This window comes from Eulemur rufifrons, chromosome 14, assembly GCF_041146395.1.
Source record: "Eulemur rufifrons isolate Redbay chromosome 14, OSU_ERuf_1, whole genome shotgun sequence".
Classification (NCBI taxonomy): domain Eukaryota; kingdom Metazoa; phylum Chordata; class Mammalia; order Primates; family Lemuridae; genus Eulemur; species Eulemur rufifrons.
In genome coordinates, this window is record NC_090996.1 from 25,943,491 (window position 1) to 25,966,287 (window position 22,797).

General features: G+C 40.7%; 1 protein-coding gene across 4 annotated transcripts in view; it reads left to right on the forward strand.

The window, feature by feature from the left end:
• Positions 1 to 11,296: 11,296 nt before the first annotated feature.
• PDXDC1 (pyridoxal dependent decarboxylase domain containing 1) overlaps positions 11,297 to 22,797 on the forward strand; it is a 43,581-nt gene continuing 32,080 nt past the window's right edge. For 2 of the 4 annotated variants that reach the window (XM_069486898.1, XM_069486901.1), the window contains exons 1-3: positions 11,361 to 11,448; positions 21,731 to 21,804; positions 22,312 to 22,377. In XM_069486898.1, the coding sequence (XP_069342999.1) occupies positions 11,428 to 11,448; positions 21,731 to 21,804; positions 22,312 to 22,377 (161 nt within the window). In that variant the 5' untranslated portion in view covers positions 11,361 to 11,427. Of the gene's footprint in view, positions 11,449 to 21,730; positions 21,805 to 22,311; positions 22,378 to 22,797 lie in introns of all 4 variants that reach the window. The other 2 variants (XM_069486902.1, XM_069486900.1) reach the window with 2 other exon arrangements.

The following is a 22,797-nucleotide window of genomic DNA, read 5'->3' on the forward strand; positions in this document are numbered from 1 at the left end:
ATTTGCTGATTTCCAGCCCTCTCCTCTTCTTGTCCTTGTTGCTGGCCCCAGGTAAATCTTTCTGTCAGATGTCTCCCAGCTAGGCAAGCTCTTTGCTCAGCAAAACATCTCTTTCTTTGCTTATTACTTATATCTCCCTTGTGTTATTTTCCTATGGCCGCTGTAGCAAGTTAACACAAATTTAATGGCTTAAAACGACACAAATTTGTGATCTTAGAGCTTTGGAGGTCAGAGGTCTAAAATGGGTCTGCAGGGCTGTGTTCCTTCTGGAGGTCCCAGAAGAGAATCCCCTTCCTTGCCATTTCCAGTTTCTAGATTCTCCCTGCATGCCTTGGCCCCCTGCTCATCCCCAAAGTCAGCAGCATAGCATCTTCCAGTCTCTCTCTCTGTTGTTCCATCGTCACATAGGCTTTTGTGACCCTGACCCTCCTGCCTCACTCTGAGAAGGACCCTCGTGATTATATTAAGCTCACCTGGATAATCCAGACACCGTCCCCATCTCAAGATCATTACATTAGTCACATCTACAAAGTCCCTTTTGCCATAAAAAGCAGCATATGCTTGGAGACTGAGACATGAACATCTTTGAGGGCACCAGTATTCAGCCTACTGTATGCCTCTTTTTCGTGTCTACCTTCTCTGAGACCATTGGTCTCACCTAACAGCAATTGATCATCTTAGCTGAAATCAAACTACCCATTTATCAACACATACCGATCAGGACTATCTGTCCTGGCAAATTGGTTCATTCATTCATTCATTCATTCAATTAATAAATATTCATTGAGCACCATTATGTGTGAGGCACTGAAGTATATACACTGTGTGGGGAAAGGATTTGTATTTGCAGTGTTTCCAAAATAATCCAATTCCTGCCTAAATTAGAGAAAATACTTATGGTCTATGAAAAAAGAAGAAAATTTCCCTAATGATTCATACACAATTCCTTTAACCAAAAGTGTTGGAAAGAAAATAGAGCAAAATTGGGTTCCTAGAAAAAAAAATTGTATGGTCTATGAAAAAAGGAAAATTTCTCCCAATAATTTCTACACAATTCTTTTAACCAAATTTGTTACAAAAATAGAGCAAGCTTGGGTTCCTGGAAAAGGAACCTTGGAGCCGGAAAGTGAGGTAGGAGAGGGATTAGGGTTGCCAGATAAAATGCAAGATGCTCAGTTAACGTGGAATCTCCGATAAACAATGAATGACTTTTTTAGTACAAGTGTGCCTCATGCAATATTGGGGGCATATCTGTACTATAAAATTTTTCATTGTTCACTTGAAATTCAAAGTTAACGGGGCACCTTGTATTTTTTTTCAACTTTATTTTGCTAAATCTGGCAACCCCAAAGGGAGAGAACTAACGTTTACTGAGTGCCTATTGCGTATGTCACTTCTCCACATTGACTCATTATTCCAGACAGAAACCCAAAGAGTGAGAGATTGGTAACAATCTGTAGAGACATTTATCCTCCAAAATCCATGGTGGGCTTTATCAAGCAGCTTGACAGATTTACTTAATGGGAACTGAACGAAGAAACAATGAATACTTAGAAGAAGGCTTGGCATCGCACATGTATTGCTGGACCCTCGTCTCTTCTTAAAAGCAATAAAAACATCAGTAGCTAAAGACGATCCATCATTCAAGCAAGTGCTAAAGACGCAACGTGGCCTTCACGCAAGAGGAGATGCTCTAAGACAAATTCATTACACTGATGCTTCATCGGCTGTGGAAGCTGTGACTCAGAGCCCTCCAGCAATAATGAGGCAACACAGTGCTGTGGTATTGATATCCCTGAACAGCGGGGGGTGACTGGAGGACACGGGGCTGTGTTACAGTGTGAAAGGGGAGCTTTGTTAGGAACCCTTTCAGCAGGGAGTAAGTACTGGACGTGGGAGCTGAGCTTCAATTTACAACTAAGGATCCCATTAGAAAGACATTAAAATGATTACAATGGAGCTTATTGTAGCTGTTAATATTTGTTATTATTTCATTTTGTTGAAATAAATGGGGGCTTAATAAGAACCACCAAATGGGCCACAGTGTCTGTAATCTAACTTCTGCTAATCCTGAAATTTTTACTGACTTGGCAAAAGACTCCTACTAGGCTCAAAAGGCTTCAAGACCAACAGGGCTGTTTTCCAAGGCGTGGATGCAGCAATCGGCTAAGGTCAACTGGTCAAAAAAGGTGGCATTGAACGTCCTCGTGCTCTTTCAATATGCACCTCTGAGAATTGTCTCCGTGGGTTTGGGCACAGAGCAGGAAACTGAAGCAGTTGCCTTCTTCTTTGTCACCTGAAATGAGGCCGGAGGGAGGATGACAGATATCTAATCCAACCCCCTTCCTGATACCTTTACCAACCGAGACTCCATTCCAGAGTCCTTCATTCTTAATATCAGTTCTGCAATTTCTCCAGCAGCCGCCTGGATGCAAGGGGGTACTTTGATGTTGAAGCTGGAGGTGCCCATAAGCACAAGGTTTTTGCTCAGGGTGTGTTATAAAGCAATAAAAATAACTCTGCTTTATGCAAATTTTGAATACAGTTTTTCTTTTTAAAATTTATTTTTATTTGGATGAGTTTGAATAGGTAGGATTGAAATTATGGGGGTGGAAGTAGGAAGCCTTCCCCGAGGGAAAAATGCAAGTTCCCTACCCCATAACAGACTCACTGTGCTGTGCTAGCCTGGAGTGCTCAGCAAGATTGTTACAAAGTAGATTAAGCAAGTACCAAGATAACTACTGGGCCCAGCACTTTCTTGGGAACTCAGCACTTTCTTGCGTTGAAGTGGCCGGCTTAGACCAGCCCTGACTGCTTTGGAGCTGCCTTGGCTGTCCTGTAGTGCCCTTTTAGCTAATTGTAGAACTAAAATCCCCACCTCCTGGAGAATTGTAATATTATTAACATAACATGGGTTGTGTGACAGTGTACGATGTTGGTACTGACACTTCACGACATGTTTCTCTGTGAATAAGCAAAGATACATTTGTAACAGGGAATGGCCTAAAAAAAAAAAAAAGGCAAAAATATTTTGTGTCTCTTTAACACATCCTGCGCTCTTTTTTGAGAACTAAAGCCTGCATCCCTGCCTCAGGCCAGGGGTTGGGAGGGGCAGGGTAAGTCTTGTTATTTTTGCAACAAGAGATGGCCCAGCCCAGACCTGGTAAACGGAGGTCCTGGGTGAAGATCACGAGATTGTCTTCAGCAGAGATGAACCCATCCTTTAAAAGCTCTGTTTCTGCTTATTATTAGGATGATGGCTCTTCAGACAGGAGTCTCCATTCTCCTCCTTTGCTGGCAAAGTGATAAAGCGTCTCTTTCCTTACTCCTCAAACCACTTGTTCTCATTCTTCTGATTCAGGCTGGACAAGTCCTGAGCTTTCAGTAACATATTGTCAAAATTTTACATTACTCATTTAGAGGAGGTTTAAAGCAACACCACAGAATGGGCACGTGCAGATTTTGCATTTGAGAAAGTTCCTGTGAAAGAAATTCCTACGGTTCCAGGAGCAAGTGCCCTTGTAAGTAACCTCTAATAAACTCATCTAACTCATAAAATTGGACTTGTCTGAGTCATTCTTTGGTCTCTAAGCTCCCTCTCAGACTGGGGGGTGTTTTTTCTTTACTGTCCTGGGATTCTCTCAAGACACCCCCTTGATCACTCCCTATTTGAATGTGCACACAGAAAAAGGGCACACCAAGGCAGGCACAGTGGCTCGTGCCTGTAATCCCAGAAATTTAGGAGGCTGAGGTGGGAGGATCGCTTGAGACCAAGAGTTTGAGACCAGCCTGGGCAAGATAGCAAGACCCCAGCTATGTAATCCAAAAAATTTAAAAATTAGCCAGGTGGCACACCTGTAGTCCCAGCTACTCAGGAGGCTGAGGTGGGAAATAGCTTGAGACCAGGAATTTGAGGCTGCAGTGAGCTATGATCACGCCACTACACTCCAGCCTGGGTAACAGAGTGAGACCCTGTCTCTAAAAAATAAAATAAAACAAAATAGAAGTCACTCCAGCTAGGAAAGAAGGGCAGAATGGGAGGTCAGAAGGAAGAAAATATTAAATGTAAGCCTGACCCCCATCAGAGCCTTAATTTCTCCAGTTAACAGAAATATTAAGCAATTCTCTCGTAAAATCATTCCACTGCATCTCTGATGTGGAAAAACCGTGCCTAAGAATTCTGTCTCTATGACCTACCCAACTCTTACCATTGCATTGACACAAATTTATGTGCAAGGGGGTGCTTCGATCAATATGATCATTTTCTGACCATTTTAATGTTGGGCAGAGCTGAAACAAAATACTGAAGCTAAAATGTAATCTGTCTTCACTCTTGTTTGGAAGTTGGGAATACTTTTCCATCCTTCTCTCCTATCCCCAACAGAATAATAAAATGTGGCAACAGATTTCTTAACAGAGATGGTGGACATTCTAGGCCCCACCTGCAACTTGGTATTTTGAAATTGTGCCCTTTGGAAGATATATTTGAACTGGAGTGTTTCTTAGGCTCAGGAACTGTGTTTTCACCAGCTTTATTTTAAGTAACTATTCTTCTTACAGTTGCAGTGGGATAATAGAGCAGTCAATTGATTTATTTCATTAATTTTCCATCATTAAGCTTTGTGAACAGAAATAAATTTGTAAGTTCTTTTAAAGTGCATAAAAAAGAGATAAAATTTAAAAATCTGAAATCATGAAAAACCCAACATAAAAGGTAGCTTTAAAGGTATTTATCTAGTGCACATTCAAACATGCAAATGAGTTAAGTATTTTCACATGAAAAGTGAATTAATCACAGAGAGCTTTCTTCTTCAATTATGTTTTTTTGAACCTTTGAAACTTCAATTACTACAGAAAATGTATGAATCTACTAATATGTGGAAGAAATAACTAATTAGTGCAGGAACAGTTTGGAGATGATTTTAGTACTTATTAGTCTGATCCAATCAGGAGAGAGAAATCATACCTATAATTAGAAGAAGTAAAGTTTAATACAGTTGATTTTTATTATTGAAGATCATTATGTTCAATACAGTGACCAAGAACACTGAATTAGCAAATACTAAATCACTGATTTTAAGAAAATACAGGATTAGATTCCCCCAAGTCTCTAGTCACATTTTTTTTATCAGCTGATAACTTTGTTTTATGTGTATTTCTGTTGAGGGACACCTTATCTAATATACACTGTTGGCTCATTAACATTGATCTCACAGCAGGAACCAGGAAGCAAAACCCTTTCCTCCTGCAATGAATCTCCAGCGCCCTCTAGCGACAAAATGTAAATTAACATGGTGCCCCTTGGTGAAGGAAAACTCTTTCAAGGGCCCAGACCCATTTTTACTCAGCAGGCAAAAATGGAGCTGAGAGACAAGTGTAATTAAGAAAATTAACATCTCGGCTGGGCGAGGTGGCTCACGCCTGTAATCCTAGCACTCTGGGAGGCCAAGGCGGGAGGATAGCTCCAGGTCAGGAGTTCGAGAACAGCCTGAGCAAGAGCAAGACCCCGTCTCTACTAAAAATAGAAAGAAATGATCTAGACAGCTAAAAATATATACAGAAAAAAAAATTAGCCGGGCATGGTGGCGAATGCCTGTAGTCCCAGCTACTCGGGAGGCTGAAGCGGGAGAATTGCTTGAACCCAGGAGTTTGAGGTTGCTGTGAGCTAGGCTGACACCAGGGCACTCTAGCCCGGGCAACAGAGCGAGACTGTCTAAAAAAAAAAAAAAAAAAAGAGTCTAGTTCCACTTGGAGCTATTTAATACAATCCGAGCTCTTACCATTGGGCTACAGTACCAAGTAGGAAAAAGCTGGCCCAAGCATAATCCAATTTTTATACCTTTGATTTAAAAGTCTACAGTTGAAAGAATACTTTTATAATCTTCTATAAGGTTCTTGGGGTAGAGAGAGGAGACATACTTATTAACCAACAGATTTGTAAGAAATTCACCTATTTTTATATCAGTGACACTCTAGTCCATAGGAAATATCTATGGAGAAAAACCACCTAAACATTTGAAATATCAACATTAGGAGCTTCTAAAAAGAGATTGAAAACCCACGTTCACGGACAGTCTACATATCTAGTTTATAATCTTCAAACCTGTTATGAAACACAAAGGCTGAGGAACTCTTCCAGAACACACTATTCCAGATTTTCTTTTGCTCTAAAGGGCTTTACTAGGACATTTGTCAAAATCTGAATTCAGTCTATTGGTTAGAAAATAGTATTATATCAATGTTAATTTCTTTATATAATTTTTTGTACTCTGTCTAAGAGAGTGGCCTCACTTTTAGGGAAATATATATTAAGTTATTTAGGGATGAAAGGGTATCATGTCTGTAACCATGAAATGACTCAGAAAATGTGTACGTGTGTCTGTATGTGTAGATAACAATAAAGCAAGCGTGGTAACAGTTGAGGGATCTGGGTGAAGAATTTAAGAAAATACTTTTGTACTCTTCTTGCAACTTTTCTGTAAGTATGAAATTCTGTCAAAATAGAAAAAAAAAAGTAGGGTGATACAAAAACATATCTTGGAATCTACACTCTTGGAAACCTTCCTGAGGTATAATATATGTATATGGTGGCTGGGCACCGTGGCTCATGCCTGTAATCCCAACACTTTTGGAGGCTGAGGTGGAAGGATCATTAGAGGCCAGGAGTTGGAGACCAGCCTGGGCAATATAGTGAGACCCCCGTCTCTACAAAAAAATTAAAACTGGGCATGGTGGCATGCGCCTGTAGTCTCAGCTACTCAGGAGGCTGAAGCAGGAGGATCGCTTGAGCCCAGGAATTTGAGGCTTCAGTGAGCTATGATTGCGTCACTGGACTCCAGCCTGGGCGACAGAACAAGACCCTGTCTTAAAAAAAAATGTATATGGTTATATAGTATAAGAAAATTCATAGCTCTTCTCATTAAAGTCAGAATTATTTAAATAAAGAAGATTAGTGCTTGCTGATGACAAAAAAAGAGAAACCAGGCATTATGTGCCTCTGGATGAAGAGTACAGTGTTATTTCTGAATATTTCCCCCAAACTTCAAACCTAAATCTGATTAAGCTTAGATCCAACTATCAATTTGTAGGAAATACAGAGAACAGAGGAAAATCCAGCCTAAGGAAAATTTTAGAATAATAGTCTGATACCTGCAACAAATGAGTTGCAGAGAAGAATAAAAAAGGGAGCTGAGAAAATCTATAGATTAAAAGAGATGGAAAAGATACATTTTTTAAAAAGGCAGAGCTAAACTATAGTATTTAGGGATGCATGTTTGGGTGATAAAACAACAAAGATAATATAAGGAATGATTACCATAAAGATTAGAAAGTGATTATTCTTTCTTGAGGGGGACCTGGGATTGTGTTTAGGAGGTGTCCCTGAAGGTTTTAGGGGTATTTGAGAGGGTTCCTTTCATGGAGTGTGTGCAGGGGGGTGATTATAGGGTATTAGTCAATGATAATTCATTTCTTTTATGCTGTTTTGTATATTTTAACAATAAAAAGATTGTGGGTTTTTCCCCCTAGCGACTGTGTTAGTGAACTTGGTGTCACCAATGAAGCAAGGTAAGATACAAGTGGTCTCAGGGTTGCCACCTTGAGTTACCTTTAGGGATTGCAGACTTCTCTAAAGTTATACGGTATGGTTTAAAAAACGATTGAAATCTATTTATTACAGGCAATTTACTTTAAAATTTTTAATTATAAGAGAAATGAATGCACAGAATATAAATTCAAACAATGCAGAAGAATATGAAATGGAATATTGCCATTTTTTTCCCCTCATCTTCACCCTCTAATCCTGTGGTGCCCAACCCCTGGGCTGGGGATCAGTACCAGTCTTCAGCCTGTTGGGAACCAGGCCACACAGCAAGAGGTGAGTGGCAGGCGAGCGAAGCTTCTTCTGTATTTACAGCCATTCCTCATCCCTCTCATCACTGCCTGAGCTCCACCTCTGGTCAGTTCAGCAGTGGCAGTAGATTCTCGTCTGGAGCACGAACCCTACCTTAAACTGCACATGCGAGGGATCTAGGTTGTGTGCTCCATGGGCATCTGATGACTGAGGATCTGAGGTGGAGCTGAGGCAATGATGCTAGCTGGGGAGCAGCTGCAAATACAGATTATCATTAGCAGAGAGGTTTGACTGCTCAATAATTGTAATGCACTTGAATCATTCCAAAATACTATCTCCCACCAATCTGTGGAAAAATTGTCTTCCATGAGACCAGTTCCTGGTAACAAAAAAGTTGCGGACTGCTGTCTAATCCCATTCCATAGAAGCCTTTACCTACTTTGTAAAAAAAAAAAAACCAAAAAAAACCCCAAAAAAACGCATGTATCTGTTTCTTAATTTATAAAGATTTTATCGACTCCCTACTATAAAAATAAGAAATTTATTGCCGTTTACACTGTCTCCTATCCTCTCCCACTCCTGATTTTTGTTACTTAATTTTATTTTTTCTAGACATTCCTTTAAATATTACACATGACACTGTCTTGATTTAGCCCTTTCAGAAAGTACCTACTTACTCCCTGGAATGAAGTTGAGGACATTAGTGATTCCATTTACATTTCGGTTCACCTTGTCTCTTCCCTCTGACTTTTTGCTAATTTATTATTTTTGCATTGCTGTAGTGAATAATAAGTAAATCTTCCATATGTGACACTTGTTGATTCTAAAAGTTAAAGACTAAAAAACTCATCTACAACATGGTTGTATTTAGGACACAACAAAATCATGTGAATGGATTCAAAGGGAAAAATAATTGCACAACTCCTTCACTTGGTTTGGTTTTTGCCTATTAAGTACAATCTGTTAATAGCACATATAAGCCATATGTCAGTTAAGATTAAACTTCCCCCAAATAAGTGGTTTTATGCTCTGGATTCAATATTCTGCTCATATCTCTTTACTAGCCCATAGAATGTTGCATTCTAATTTATCGACTTACCTATCTGTCCATCCACAAGCCAAATGGTTTTAACTTTTTTTTTCTTTTTGGGGTTGGAAGGGTAGGTCACAGACTTGAGTATAAATGCAAACTATGGACATTTGCCCAGAAAAATGCAATCACACATAAAATTTTGAATATAATTTCAGGAGTTTCACAGACCTCTGGGCCCCAGAGTAAAAATCTCTGCCTGAAAAAAAATGTCTCCTTTTAGGGCAGGGATCTTGTCTTATTCCTGTATGTATTTTCAGCACTTAACTGTCCATGATGGCAGTCAATAAACATTTGGCTGAATATTAAGTTAACTGATTATTCCCACTTTTTCATGTTGGGTTTTTAAAGTTTACTTTTAAAACAGTAAGGTTAAGTTTTATCTCTCTAGTATTTGTTTTGTAGAATCTACTTTGTAATGCTCCCCACAGATATTTGGAGGTAGCTTTAAAAGTTACAAGTTTTTAATGATACTCATTCTGAGGTGTTCAGGGGTGAAATGTATCAAAACATATATTGATGGATGGATATTTAGGTACATATGTGATAAAACAAATATAGGGAAATCTTAATTGTGGAATCTAAGTATGTGTTTGTACACTGTACAATTCTTTCAACTTCTCTAAATGTTGAAAAATTTCATAACACGTTGGAAAATGTATATGGGTATATAGTATAGTAGGTACCTCTCTCTGCTCAAGCAGAGAGGTACATTCAGTTCAGTTCTTGGAAGATATAAATTGATCATTCCCTCTGTTTGCAGAGCTCTTTAGAGAATCAGAATAATTCCCACAGAGGATTGTAAACCAGCAGTCCCAACCTTTTTGGCACAGGGGACCAGTTTCACGGAAGACAATTTTTCCATGGATGAGGGGAGGGGCGTGATGGTTTCAAGGTAATTCAAACATATTACATTTATTGTGCAGTCAAACCTCTCTGCTAATGATAAGCTGTATTTGCAGCTGCTCCCCAGCGCTAGCATCACCGCCTTAGTCTACCTCAGATTATCAGGCATTACATTCTCATAAGAAGAACACAATCTAGATCCCTCGCATGTGCAGTTTACAGTAGGGTTCGTGCTCCTATGAGAATCTAATGCCGGCTGCTGATCTGACAGGAGGCGGAGTTTATGCCGTGATGTGAGCGATGGGGAGTGGCCGTAAATAAGATGAAGCTTCCCTGGCTCGCCAGCTGCTCACCTCCTGCTGCGTGGCCTGGTTCCTAACAGGCCATGGACTGGTGCCGGTCTGCGGGCCCAGGGAGGTTGAAGACCGCAGCTCCAAACCAACACATAAGGTTTCCTTTGGTAGAAAATAATTTTATGAACATAACTGGGCAATTTAACAAATACAAGGTGGATAGCTCAAAATACAGAATTGCTACACTGAAAATGAGACCCAGTCATTTACACAGATTTGGGAAGAGATATATAAAACAGGAGAGAAAAGGAGCAAGTTTTGTGGCTATAATGTCATCAGTCTTCAGTGGTGGAGCGTTTGGCCGACTGCAATTGTGGGGGACTGCTCTATTTCAGTCTCCCTCCTTAGAGTCAGAGGAATACACTAAGCAAATACATGCCTTCTCCCATTCGTTAGAAATGCACTACAATTATATAACGGGGTGGAAGCAATTATGAGGGGAGTATGTGTAGTCAGGGTGCTTGGGACCGAATCTTACCAAGATCGGCACTGTGAAATGGGATGATAATAATCTCTGCAGCACGGGGCTGTTGTAATAGAAAATGGAAGAGCAGCAGCTGATTTTATTACCATCGTTCTTGCTACCCATAACCTGACAAGTCACAATTGTGACATGAAGGAGGAGGTTTGACCAATTGTCTCAAAACCTTTTCCATCTCAAATTGTGCTGTAAGGTCTGAGACAAATACCTAAGCTCCGGTCAGACCCTTCTCGGAACAGGGGTCACTAACGAGCCCAATACTGGAAACGCGCGAAGCCCCCCAGCGCCCAGGACGCTGTTGCTCCTGCGCGTGCGCAAGGGTGCACGCACGCCCCACACTTCTGTGGCGAATGGCCTGTTCCATTCCTGAGGGATGGTGACGGTGGGGAGACCTTGGAAGACTGGGCCAGAAGTGCAGGTGCGTCACTAGTATTTCCAGCCTTTCACTCCATGAATGATGTGTTAGTCTCATACTTGTACCTTGATGACTACGACAAGCTTCTGAAAAAGGGAGTTTGGAATGATCCCACAGTCCGTCCTCCCCCCCTCACCTGGGGAAGTTAGGGCCGGCCGGCGTGACGGCCAGGTACGGAAGCCCAGAGGGCCCCGCCCAGCCCGCCGGAGCCCCGCCCCGCCCCCCCGCAACCCGCCGCGCCTCGGGACAACTCCTCCTTCTCTCCGCCCCGCCGGCCGCCGGCGCGGGGGAAGTCGGCGCTGCCAGCGTGGATACCACGGCGGGGCGCGGGAGGCGGAAGTAGCGTCCGGGACCGCCAGGCCACCACCGGACTCCGCCGTCACCTCAGCCATGGACGCGTCCCTGGAGAAGGTCTGTGCGGGGTGGTGGAGGGCGGCGCTGCGGCCTGGGTCCCCGGCCTCAGGGGCGGCTGTTTCTCCGAGTCGAGCTGCCTTTGTGACCCGGGCAGGGGGCTGAGGGGTAACGGGTCCCGCCTGAAGAGGCCTGACCGCGAGGGCGTCCGGCCCGGAACGCTGGGGCCTGCTCACGTCACGGAGCCGGGTGTCCTCTCGAGGCCCCGTGGGCCGAGGGAGGCTAGGCCGGGTTCTGTCCGGGCCGCGGGACCGACCTTGGGCCCTGCCGAGGTTCCGCGAGAGGCCGGCCTGAGCTCGGCGGGCCCTTGCGCTTGATCGGAGCTAGCACTTCGCGCGGCCCCAGAAGCTCCTGGAAAGAAGCCCCAGGTGTTTCGGAGCCGACCGCAAACGTGTAGGTTTTCTGCGGTCTCCAAGTTAAGAAGAAATTTGTTAAAGCAGTGGTCTTCTAACTTCAGCGTGTGTAGGAATCTTTTGGGGCCCTTGGTGAAAATTAAGATTTTTAGTTCTTGGGTCAGAACCTCTCGGGGGCGGGACCCGGATCTGCGTGTTTAACAACACCCCCACCCCGCCCCCCTTGGTTCTGATGCTGTAAGCTTGCGAACACCGGGCAGGGACCTCTGCGGTTCAGAAAGGGCTGGCTATTCCGTGGAGTGTGAATTTAGTTTCGGGGATCGCAGCTGCTTCCCAACTTCCTGGCTCCCCCTTTCCTGTGGCAAGGAGAGACCCTCGTGTCAACCCGAAATCCATTGGTAACAGCGCCTTCCTCTGGTTTCCTCTTGAGGGAACAGCACCGTGATGTACCTGGCTGATTGGTCTGGCATGTGAAATGGATTCTAATTGTCCCGAATTTAGGGCTTGTAAATGAGAACCGGTGCTTGGGTTTCTTTATGGATTTGTGCCTTAAGTACCTAACATTCTGCCCCTCCCTCAGCGTCCTCCTCTCTGTTCCAGCTCGGGAGTCTGCTTGTCCAGTTGCTGCAGGCCCAGTTTTTTTCATACATGTGTAATTCAAGAGCAATGCTAGTGTTTTAAGACTGCAACATTTTAATTTTGAACTGGCAGAAATAACATATTTTGTCTTTTTTCAGTGCAGCAGCTGCTGTAGATTGGTTCATTTGTCACTGGAGAGTTGAAGGCAGTAATTGTAGAAGTTGAGCCAGATGTCTTCGTGTGCACACTATGGTATAGCCTACTCCTCAGTTGTTTGGCATAAATTGGTTGGGAGACAAGAAAAGAAAAAGATAATACATTTTTCTTGCCCCATCTCTGTAGTGACTGTTACATGTTTTTCTGGCTGGGAATAAAGTCTTTCCAGGCTTCTGATTAGCACAGTTTCTACCTCTTGGTACTTTGAGTTTCAATCTAGATTAATGGTTTGCAACCACGGGGCAATTTTGTTCCCCAGGAGGTATTTGGCAGTGTCTGGAGATAATGTTTTTTTGTTTTTGTTTTTTTTTTTTTAATTTTTTGAGACAGAGTCTCACTCTGTTGCCTGGGTTAGAGTGCCATGGTGTTAGCCTAGCTCACAGCAACCTCAAACTCCTGGGCTTAAGCAATCCTGCCTCAGCCTCCCGAATAGCTGGGACTACAAGCATGTGTCACCATGCCTGGCTAATGTTTTCTATATATTTTTTTTAGTTGTCCAACTAATTTCTGTGTTTTTTTTTTTTTAGTAGAGACGGGGCTCTGGCTCTTGCTCAGGCTGGTCTCGAACTCCTAACCTCGAGCGATCCTCCCGCCTCAGCCTCCCAGAGTGCTAGGATTACAGGCTTGAGCCAGTGCGCCCAGCCAGGAGATATTTTTGATTATTGCAGCGAGGGTAGGGAGATGCTGCTGGTACCTAGTAGGTAGAGGCCAGGGATGTCCCTAAACATCCTGCATTGCACAGGACAGCTTTTCATACCTGGCTGAAAACGTCAGTAGTGCTGAGGCTGAGAAACCTGGTCTAGATCATCATGTGTGTGGCACCAATTGTTGAATACAAAACGATGCTAAAAATGTCTCTTGGGTTATTTTCAATTTTATAAGAGGGTGGGGTGGGATTTGTGTCATTTCAGTTAGAATCCTAAAGAACTGAAATTATCTTTCCTCTAGGGATAGCTGTTTATAGGTAAATCTGCAAAACAGTGGGTTGGAATCCTGCTTTAAATGTTACTTTTCTGGCATTTGATCAGTAGGTTATAGTGGTTGCTTACTAAATGTTAATTGACGATGAAAGATGGTAAACTCTGTAAATGAAGATCTGAAAAGGTACTGAAATTCCAGCGTGCTTAAGGCTGGAGCATTCACAAAAATTGGAATGATCTTTTAGGAATTCAGAACATGTGGGCTGGAAGCTTCTGCCTTAGGCCAGTGTGAAAATTCTGAATAAGTTTTTCAGAACTAGGACTGCATCTTATTTTTATATTTCTAGAAGTAATAGAAGGCCTAACATGTAAACAATTTCTGTTGGTGCTAAGTGGGCAGAATAGAAAAAGCGTTGCTATAATATGAATGTTGATGACTTTGTGTTCTGAAAAAATAGTTTGAATCAATGTGAAACATTGAATTTTGTCCATTATTCCTGTTTCTTTGAGGAATGGAATATTCTTGGTTAAATTCCACATTGTTAATATAAATTTGAAAGCTATTTGAGCAGTTCTGAATGATCCCATTTAAACTGATTCTTGCATAATTTATACTGGCTACAGAAACCGCAATGTTATTTGACACTCACCCTCTAAAATTTCAAGTAATATCTCTTAGTCTAAAATGTGGTATGCTGTCATCATTTAGTAGAATCACTGAGTGCATTTCCTTTGGTCCAAATATAATTCTGTACCCTTGCTTTTTCTTTGGGTAATATGTAAGCATGCAGACCTATGGTGACAGAGCCGTTTTCTTGTCTTGATTTGCTTTTCTTTCACAACAGTATCAGTTTTCTTGTGTCTGAAATTAGTGATGCCTCAAGAAATGAGATAGATTAATTGAGGGGGCGTGGAATTCAAACTAGGAGAGTAGGAGTAGTGGGTTCAGCCCCCCCCCCCCCGCACTGTATGTCCAGCTCACACGGAACAAGGCCTGGTAGCATGGTCTCACAGTGTTTACTTATGTTAATATTCAAGTAAGAAAAATGCCACAGGAAGTAATTACTCTGATGATGAAGATCTTAGTAAGTTATTCGACACACACATACACTTTTCAGTAAAAAGCTACTTTAAATTTGTAGAACAGCCCAGACCTTTTTCTGTTGCTTGAAAAATCCCATTCTTACTGGGTATTTTGTTTAGACAAAGTGTACTACAATTTGTTTTGCATTTACTTTAATTGCATCCTTGTGTAAACGTAGAGCAGAATTTCTCAGCCTTAGCACTACTGACATGTGGGGTCAGATCATTCTCTGTTGTGGGGGGCTGTCCTGTGCATTGTGGCATGCTTAGCATCATACTTGGCCTCCACCCACTAGATGCTAGTGGCATCTCCTCCCCTCAGTGTGACAACTAAAAATGTCTCCAAATGGAGGCAGTTGTACTCTAGGGGTGAGAGGAACAGCCTTTGGTTGGAAATTGCTAATTTAGAGAATCTGGAGCTGCACTAACCAATCTGGTAGCTATTAGCCACATTTGGCAATTTAAATTTAGATTAATTAAAATTAAATAAATTTTCATATTTTAATAGATTTAGGAGGTACAAGTTGAATTCTGTTACATGTATATATTGGATAGTGGTGAAGTCTGGGCTTTTAGTGTACCCATCACCCTTAAATAAAATGTAAAATTCGTTTCCTTAGTTGTACTACCCACATTTCAAGTGCTCAGCAGCCACGTGTGGCTTGTGGCTGACGTACTGGGCAGCAGAGATAAAGAATATTTCCATTACCAAAGGAGGTTCTACTGGCGCTGTAGAGCTAGATAATTTAATTTACTTGTTGTTATATCTAATTCTTATCTCTGAAAGAGGCAACTTTGACCCTGTTTCTAACCTAAATAGTTATGTCTCTGCCCATTTTTTGGTTCTTGTACTCATCCTGAGCTAGGTGTTTTTTTTCCTTCTCTTTGGGCCTGATTTTAGAAAGTTTTTTATCGCCTTCGTGTTATGCCGGAACTTTATAAGGAACAGTAGGAGCAGCGTTAATGGAACGTTCCTGATCATTACTTACTAATAAGGACTGCCAGAATTTCTATTCTTGCTCTTTAAAAGTATAAGAAAAGAACTTCTATTAGGCAAGCTTGAAATGACCAGTTTCTGTGTATGCTGTTAGGCAGAGATCCCACTCTTTTATGTAGAATGGGAGGACCTGTCTGAGGAAATGATAGGCTGTGATTTTAGTGTTCATTTAAAGCTGATCTCTACATCATCATGATGTGAGGGTTTTGCATACAGGTGTGCTGTGGCTATGGCTGTAAATGATTATTTAATGCTGGGTGCCAGGAAAAACCGATGGGACTTAACCATGGTACTAAGTTCCTGATCCTAATAATGTATGGCTTTGTGAGTCTTGATTTATTCAAGATTGCAGAGGTAGTTGGTGATCCCCTAGTCCTGTTTGTTCTACCATTTCTAGGATTATGAGTTCCAGGTAGGAATTGCTTGAGCTTAATGTTGTCTGTTTTCACCTAAAGGAGAAATCTGTTTTGATTTATAATTTTTATTCAAAGGTCAGCTGTGGTCAAAGTCCAGCACTGAGTGCCAATGGAGACATGAGGTGAATAAAACGTGATTCCTCCAGGAGGTTACATTCTAGTAAGGAGCATATGTTTTTAGACAAAACCTTGTGTAGCAAGGAGGGATAAAAAGCACAAGAATTATGAAACAGGGAGAGCAGAGAGTAAGTGACTGACCAGGAAGAGACTCTTTAGGTGAAATATTTAGTTTGGAATTATGCTTTGCTAGAAATGTAATGTAGATTTTTACTTTATGATTGTGCCTCATATTCTTGCTGGTAGACTATAAATTAAGAGATAGGAAAGCCATTTCATCTTTATTTTTCTGGTTTGATCAGCTACTAACAAGTCCTAGGAAACATTCCCTGTAAAGAATCTTATCTCAGTGAAAAAGTCCTTATATCTAGTGACTATATATAGCATGCTTCTCCTTAAGCAATTTAATTTTTGTTCCAGAATAAGTGTGTGATTCCAGATAAACTAGTAAAGTTTTTAGAAATAGAGCCTTCCTGTTATATGGTATTTTTCCATCTGTGCATCTGGAAGCATTTACTCATGATATAATGTCTACATGCATTGACTCTTCAGAAGTAGTGGTCTCTAGCAACACAGGTTTTTGAAACTTAGATTTGGGTCGCTAGCATTTCCATCATGTATCTAAGACAAGTGATTTGGATACCTTTTCCCCTCCTGCATACTGCTATTTGGGACTGAGGTTTGATCTAGTGTTAGTAATTTTGCTGACTCCTTATCTCTACCAGATTTTTATTACTCCTTTTGTGTATTTTTGCCATTTTCTTTCCCGCTTGTCCTTTTCTGCCTCTCTTCTTGAGAAATTTGTAAGGTTAAATACTTATAGTTACACTGTGTACAATACTCAGATATCCCTTTTCATCTAGGAAGATTATGATGCTTAATGAGCCAATAATTACAGTATGTCTTCATGTTCTCACAGACACACTCAAGCATACAGTCCATGAGAATTATTTTGTTGAGAATTTTTGCGTCTGTGATCATCAGTGATATTGGGCTGTTTTCTTTTTTTATTGTGTCCTTGTCTGGTTTTGGTACCAGGGTCATGCTGGCTTGGTAAATAAGATTCTCAGGCAGTATTCAATTCTTAGAAGATGGGAGGAGACAAAAGTGCCTGGTTCTTAATTAAATACTCTGCTGTTGAAATCAGGCAAAAAATACTTAGAAATGTAGAAATTTCAACTCCAACAAGGTAAGCCGGATTTGCAAGTCACTGTATCAACTTGGAAAATTCCTGTCCTTTTCTCTCATCATTGACCCATCAGGAACAGAACTGTGTTCCTGGAGCAGCTGCTGCCCTGTTCTTAGTGTGGCTTCTCAGACATAAGTAGTAGACACACAGTGTTTGGGGCCCTTGTTTAACTAGTGCTAGACAGCAGGCACTGTTTGTTTTCACCCAGGAGGAAAATAAATGATTTTTGGAGAGATGAAGGTTGAATGATTATCACTATTCAGAATTAACCTTGTTTAGAAAACTGTGGAAGGCAAGAGTAGTTGGTTATGTTAGTATGTTAGAAACAGCAATTTGGATCTTTATCTCATCACTTTGGGCAGTTTGATCAGTTGATTTTTTTTTCTTTCTTTTTTTTTTTTTTGAGACAAGATCTCTCTCTGTCGCCAGGGCTAGAGTGTAGTGCTGTTGTCATAGCTCAAATGCAGCTTCAAATTCCTGGGTTCAAGTGATCCTCCTACCTCATCCTCCTGAGTAGCAGGGACTACAGGTGTGCACCACCATGCCCAGCTAATTTTTTTTACTTTTTTGTGGGGATGGGGATCAGCTCTTACTCAGAGGCTGGTGGTCTCTAACTCCTGGCCTCAAGCAGTCCTTCTGCCACCTCTCTCTCCCAAAATGCCAGGACTACAGGCATGAGCCACTGCATCCAGGTAGTTGATTTTTTTTTTTAATATGTCTTAATGCATGTGATAACACCGAGGTCTTCTGTCTGATATTAGCAGCTTGTGTTTCCTTAGTTTTTCTTCTTCCAATAGCCCTAGAGTCCCCCAAATACGAACATTCCTCTCCGGAAAAAAGTTTATTAAAACTACAGTATTATATACTAATTGGTGAATGTTATATGTATTTTTTTAAACCCTAGCCTTTAGCCATTTTAAGGGAATACCATTGATTGATTGAGACAGAGTCTTGCTGTCACCCCAGGTGGAAGTGCAGTGGTATCATCATAGCTCACTGCAACTCAAACTCCGGGGCTTAAGTGATCTTCCTGCCTCAGCCTCCTCATTAACTGGGACTACAGTCTCATGCCCGGGTGTCCAGCTAATTTTTCTATTTTTAATAGAGATAGGGTCTTGGTCTTGCTCTTGCTCAGGCTGGTCTGAAACTCCTGAGCTCAAGCGATCCTCTGGCCTCAGCCTCCCAGAGTGCTGGGATTACAGGCATGAGCCACCATGCCCGGCCATGTTATATGTCATTTTTTAACATTACATCTTAGATTTCCTTTTTCTAGAGGGTGCTTCTCTTTAAAGGCTTAGCACTGTGTTTCCCAAACAGCAGTTATTTATGAATTATCTTTGTGAATTTGGCTACATCAGTGTACCACCTATACTATTATTTGCTTAATGTTTTTTTAAAATGACTTTAAATCAACTCGCTCTCTTTTTTTTAATTGAGGGATAATTTACATACAATAAAAATACCCATTTTAATTTTACAGTTTGTGTTTTGGAAGTTGTGTGTAGTCACAAAACCACCAACATGATCAGGATGTGGAGCATTTCCTAGAAATTTCCCTTGTACTAGGTCCCTGCTCTGCTTTCTGTCACTGTAGTTCTGCCCTCTTCACCCAGCCATCCCTTCTCCCCCCCTTTTAACTTAGATTTGTGCCAAACAATGTCTGTGAATTCAGGGATTTGAGTTATTATTTTCCAAATCATGTAAAAGTAAATGTATAATTTTTTTAAGTTACACTGTGGTAAATTGGTTTAATGAAGAAAGTATATACAAGAGCTTCATTAACTGTGCTTGAAAGCTGAGAAAATTTTAAAAGTGACTGTAGTTCAGTAATTCCCAAATCTTAGTCTCTAAAGATTCTTTTTATTATTTTTCTACTGCAGTTTCTGCTTTTGAAAGATCATGGCAAACTTCTTAATTAATAGACTTTATTAATAAATGATTGTGTATACTATTATTAGTAACTGCAAACATTCATTAAAATGGTCTTTTTTTTCCAACTGCAGATTACATCCTATATAGAGTATAAATCACTTTAGCAGGTCATGACCAGCAGTTTTTAAAAGGTGAAAATATGGCTGGGCACGGTGGCCCATGCCTTTAATCTGAGCACTTTGGGAGGTAAGAGGTTGGGGGAGAGCCATTGAGGAGGAGTTTGAGACCATCCTGAGCAACATAGCAAGACCCGGTCTCTACAAAAACAATTAGCTGGCCATGGTACTCCTGCCTGTAGTCCCAGCCTCGGAGGCTGAGGTGGGAGAGTCGCTTGAGCCCAGGAGTTTGAAACTGCAGTGAGCTATGATCTGGCCACTGTAGCCTAGGTGACAGAGCAAGACCCTGTCTCTAAAAATAAAGAAAAGAAAAGAAAATAAAAATATACCACATGGACTCCACAAATGTGTACAATTATGTGTTAATAAAAAATGAGATAGGGCCAGGAGTGGTGGCTCACGCCTGTAATCCTAGCACTCTGGGAGGCTGAGGTGGGAGAATTGCTTGAGCTCGGGAGTTCAAGACCAGCCTGAGCAAGAGTGAGACCCCGTCTCTACTTAAAATATAAAAAAAAATTAGCCAGCCGTGGTGGCACACACCTGTAGTCCCAGCTACCTGGGAGCCCAGGAGTTTGAGGTTGCTGTGAGCTAGACTGATGCCACAGCACTCTACCCAGGGCAATGGAATGAGAGTCTGTCTCAAAAAATAATAATAATAATAATTTAAAAATAAAAAAAGAACAAAATAGAAAATAGAATAGAATGTATTAATATTCTAAATAATGACAGGAGTTGTACTAGTGTTACCTCATACTGAGTTGATATCACTCTAGACAAAAGCAAGAATAAGTAATTTCTAAATTAATGTGTACAGCCTTATTCCAGATAAATTTTTAGGTTTTTACTAGCTTTTTTGAAAAATTGAGAATTGCTCCCAAACCTCCTTTACTACTTTACTTTGCATTTGACTCTTGACTTCCACCCACAACATTTAAATTGTGAGAACTTTAAGTAATTTTAACATTACATGTGTAATATTTCTTCTGATAGTGGCAGAGTATTTTAATAGCTCATGCTGACAAAGAGTTGAAAATCATCTAATATAAAATGGTTATTGAAAAAAATGCTCATAAAGGGATACGATCAGTGGGGTTAGTTTTACAAAATGAACTGCCTTTTAAAGTCTCAGTTCTATACAATTAGCATACAATTGAATGGTTTCCTTGGGAACCTTGAAATTGAATTGAGTCATACCACACACACATCTGTGTTAGATAGTGTTGTAGCAAAAATACTGAACCCACTTCATTACACAGCAGAATCAGCCGTAGCTGAAATCTAATTTATAAATTTGTAGCCTAATTAGAGGTATAACTGTTTCTAAATTCTAATTCTCAGCCATGGGTATCTATCAGTTTGTAATCAGAAAATGTATGTGTGGATATATACACTCTGTAAATGCTTTGTTGCACTTTTTTGGTTTTGTTGTCTTTCTTTCTTTCTTTCTTTTTTTTTTTTTTGAGACAGGGTCTCGCTCTGTTGCCCAGACTAGAGTGCAGTGGCGACATCATAGCTCACTGCTACCTCAAACTCCTGGGCTCAAACAATCCTCTTGCCTCGGCCTCTTGAGTAGCTGGAACTACGGGGGCATGCCACCATGCCTGGCTAATTATTTTATTTTTTTATAGAGATGAGGTCTCCCTGTGTTGCCCAGGCTGGTCTTGAACTCCTGGGCTCAAGCAATTCTCCCACCTCAGCCTCCCAAACCAAAGTACTGGGATTACAGGTGTGAGTCACTGTGCCCTGCCAGGTTTTTGTTTTTGTTTTTTTCTGAGCTAAGGTATAAGTTAGTAGGACAGGTTTATTTTTTAATGGAATAATTGCTACAGACCTCTTTAAGGCTTAGGGACCCAGGGTGAGAGAGGAGGTCCTAGGACTCCAACCCAGAAATTTATGTCGGTTACAGCTCCCTTTCCTAGAAAAGCATAAACGCCACATTCACATACTGTTATTACAAGCTGGGTTGGCTTGTGTAGGGATGGTAGGAAAGATCATGGAAAGGAAACAGACTAAGCACCTGCTGGTTGGAATCTATTGACTCTTGTTAATAAGACAACGCTTTTTTCTGAAATTGTTTCTAGTGGGCCCCAGACTTTTAGTCAGGTCATTTAGTTAGGTCATTCATAATGATGTGGACTGATCATGTACTATAAAGTAGTAAATATCAACAGTAGGAGAAAGTAGTATTTACTTTTTCCGTTACACTTTATATCGTTTGACGTTTTAGAATCATGCATGTACTTTACAATCTGTGTATAATAAATCCAGAAGAAAGTGGACTTGCATATAATTTTTCTGGATGAATTAAGTTACAGAGGTAATAGAATATTATTAAAATTTAACCATTTTTTGGTTTGTTTGCAGATAGCAGACCCTACATTAGCTGAAATGGGAAAAAACTTGAAGGAGGCGATGAAGATGCTAGAGGACAGTCAGAGGTGAGCATGTAGGACAGAGGCGACTCTATTAAACGTGTTCAACCTGTTGTGAAACCAGCTCTGGTTTCCTTCTGTTAAAGACACCTCTTGCCTGCGGAATGTCACACATAGCTTCATAGCTTCAGCTCATTAAGATTGGTATTTGTCTTGGGTAGAAGATACCTTGTAATTAAAGGATTTTGAAATTGAGGGGAAGGACTTATGATTTTCAATTGTATTAAGAGTTTCATTTACTTAATATATTGATTTGACCCTATAAATACTTACTATATATTCAGGTCATATAAGGTATCAACTAACAAAGAAATGGGTTGAAATTTTTGTTCATGGTCTTTTCCAAAAATTCAAACTATACGCAAAACTGAGGGCAGGGAGATGTGATAAATGTTTCAAATCCTGTATCAGTCACTTGAGGTTATAGGCAACACGGTCACATGTTTGCATGTTCAGATGTTAGAAATTTGATATGATAAAACAAATGAACAGTTTTTCTTTCCTTTAAATTAGAAGAACAGAGGAGGAAAATGGAAAGAAGGTCGTATCAGGGGATATTCCAGGGCCACTCCAGGGCAGGTAGGTGGCAATAAGGATAAGTACCTTTAGTTAGGTATAAATTTTTCTTAAACCAAGGTTTTACTATCCTTGATTTACAAGGTTAGTGTCAATGAGGACAAAGCAAATTTAAATAGAGTTATGTGCAGAATAACACTGGAAAACTGAAATGCCATTGGCTGGTTGGTGATAATGCTGAGCCTACTGGATTCTCATTCCCATCCAGAACTTAATACAACCTCATAACTCAAAAGTGATGTGTGAATTTATAACCGGAGTATCGTACTTAGTACATCCTTGAAACCTGTCATCTCTTTGGTAGACTGAATTTTATTGTGAGAGATATTTTAATTTGATAAGATTTATCATTTTTATAATACAGTAAATGAAAGGAAAATGTCAATTTTAATCATTTATTGGCAGAACGATTTATTTTTTGGC